A 1,050-nucleotide genomic window follows, 5' to 3' on the forward strand; every position below is an offset into this window, starting at 1 on the left:
GGCTTTCGGTCACCGTTTATATCCTGATTGACAACAAATTTAATATCGGTAATATTAATACCGAGTACACGGAGCTGGAGATTCCGCCCGAGTGGAAAAGGCTGTGGGAAACATCACAGCCGATGCAGGAAATCCAGCTTCAGGAGAAGAACCACTACATTTCCACCAACTTCAGCATACTGGCGGACGAGGATCAAACCAAGTTAGAGGTAGGACTGATTATAGAGACGATGGTTATCAATGCAATGCAAAACGTATTGTTGTTTCTTTCTCTTCCCATTCTTGTAGATACCTCCTTATCCGGAGAAAATTTTTGAAAACAACGTCGGCGAACTGTGGTTCCGTCAGGATTCGAAATTTAGGCTCCCGCTGGCGTTGATGTACTTCTACATAATATCGCCGCTACCCATTAGCGACCCTCGAAGGTACGCTACGGCATGGTCCATGATTTCGACCTTCTTTTTAAACCCTTTTCTTATCATCGCTCCGCAGTTGCGCGCTGACCGGGTTCTTTGCTTCCATGGTGAAGTTCCAAATCGCGGAGGAGCTATATCCGGCCGAGGTTGCCGGTCTCAACTACGAGCTGTACTCGGCCGAGAAGGGGCTCTTGCTAAAGGTGGACGGTTACAACGAAAAGCTACCGATCATTGTCGACGAGATCACGGCTGCGATGGGTCGATTTTCCGAAACGCTCAGCGACACTGTGTTCGACCTGATTAAGTCCAAACTGGAGAGGGTGTACTACAACGAGCTGATGAAGCCGAACAAACTGAATCGGTAAGAATCGCGCGCTTGGTAGTGAAAAAAGGTCTCGCGTTTGCATTACGGTTCACTTTCCAGCGACGCTCGGTTGAAGGTGGTGCAGCAAAACCACTGGACGACGTGGGAAAAGTTCGGGTACCTGAAACAATTCACTCCGGACGACATCCGACAGTTTGCGAGAGCCTTTTTCGCTGGCATTAAGGTGCAGGTGCTTGTACAGGGTAACCTTCACTCGGACACTGCCAAGCAGGTGATGCAGAAAGTTTTGCACAACTTTAACGGAACCGC

General features: G+C 49.0%; 1 protein-coding gene across 1 annotated transcript; it reads left to right on the forward strand.

Moving 5' to 3' along the window:
• Nucleotides 1–293: 293 nt before the first annotated feature.
• LOC128277264 (insulin-degrading enzyme-like) lies at nt 294–1,012 on the forward strand (the record flags this gene model as incomplete). The annotated part of the gene is made up of 3 exons (XM_053015705.1): nt 294–425; nt 493–777; nt 841–1,012. Coding segments are annotated over exons 1-3 (504 nt in total), but the record flags the coding sequence as incomplete, so codon positions are not given.
• Nucleotides 1,013–1,050: the final 38 nt, after the last annotated feature.

Source organism: Anopheles cruzii, unplaced genomic scaffold, assembly GCF_943734635.1.
Source record: "Anopheles cruzii unplaced genomic scaffold, idAnoCruzAS_RS32_06 scaffold05201_ctg1, whole genome shotgun sequence".
Taxonomy (NCBI): domain Eukaryota; kingdom Metazoa; phylum Arthropoda; class Insecta; order Diptera; family Culicidae; genus Anopheles; species Anopheles cruzii.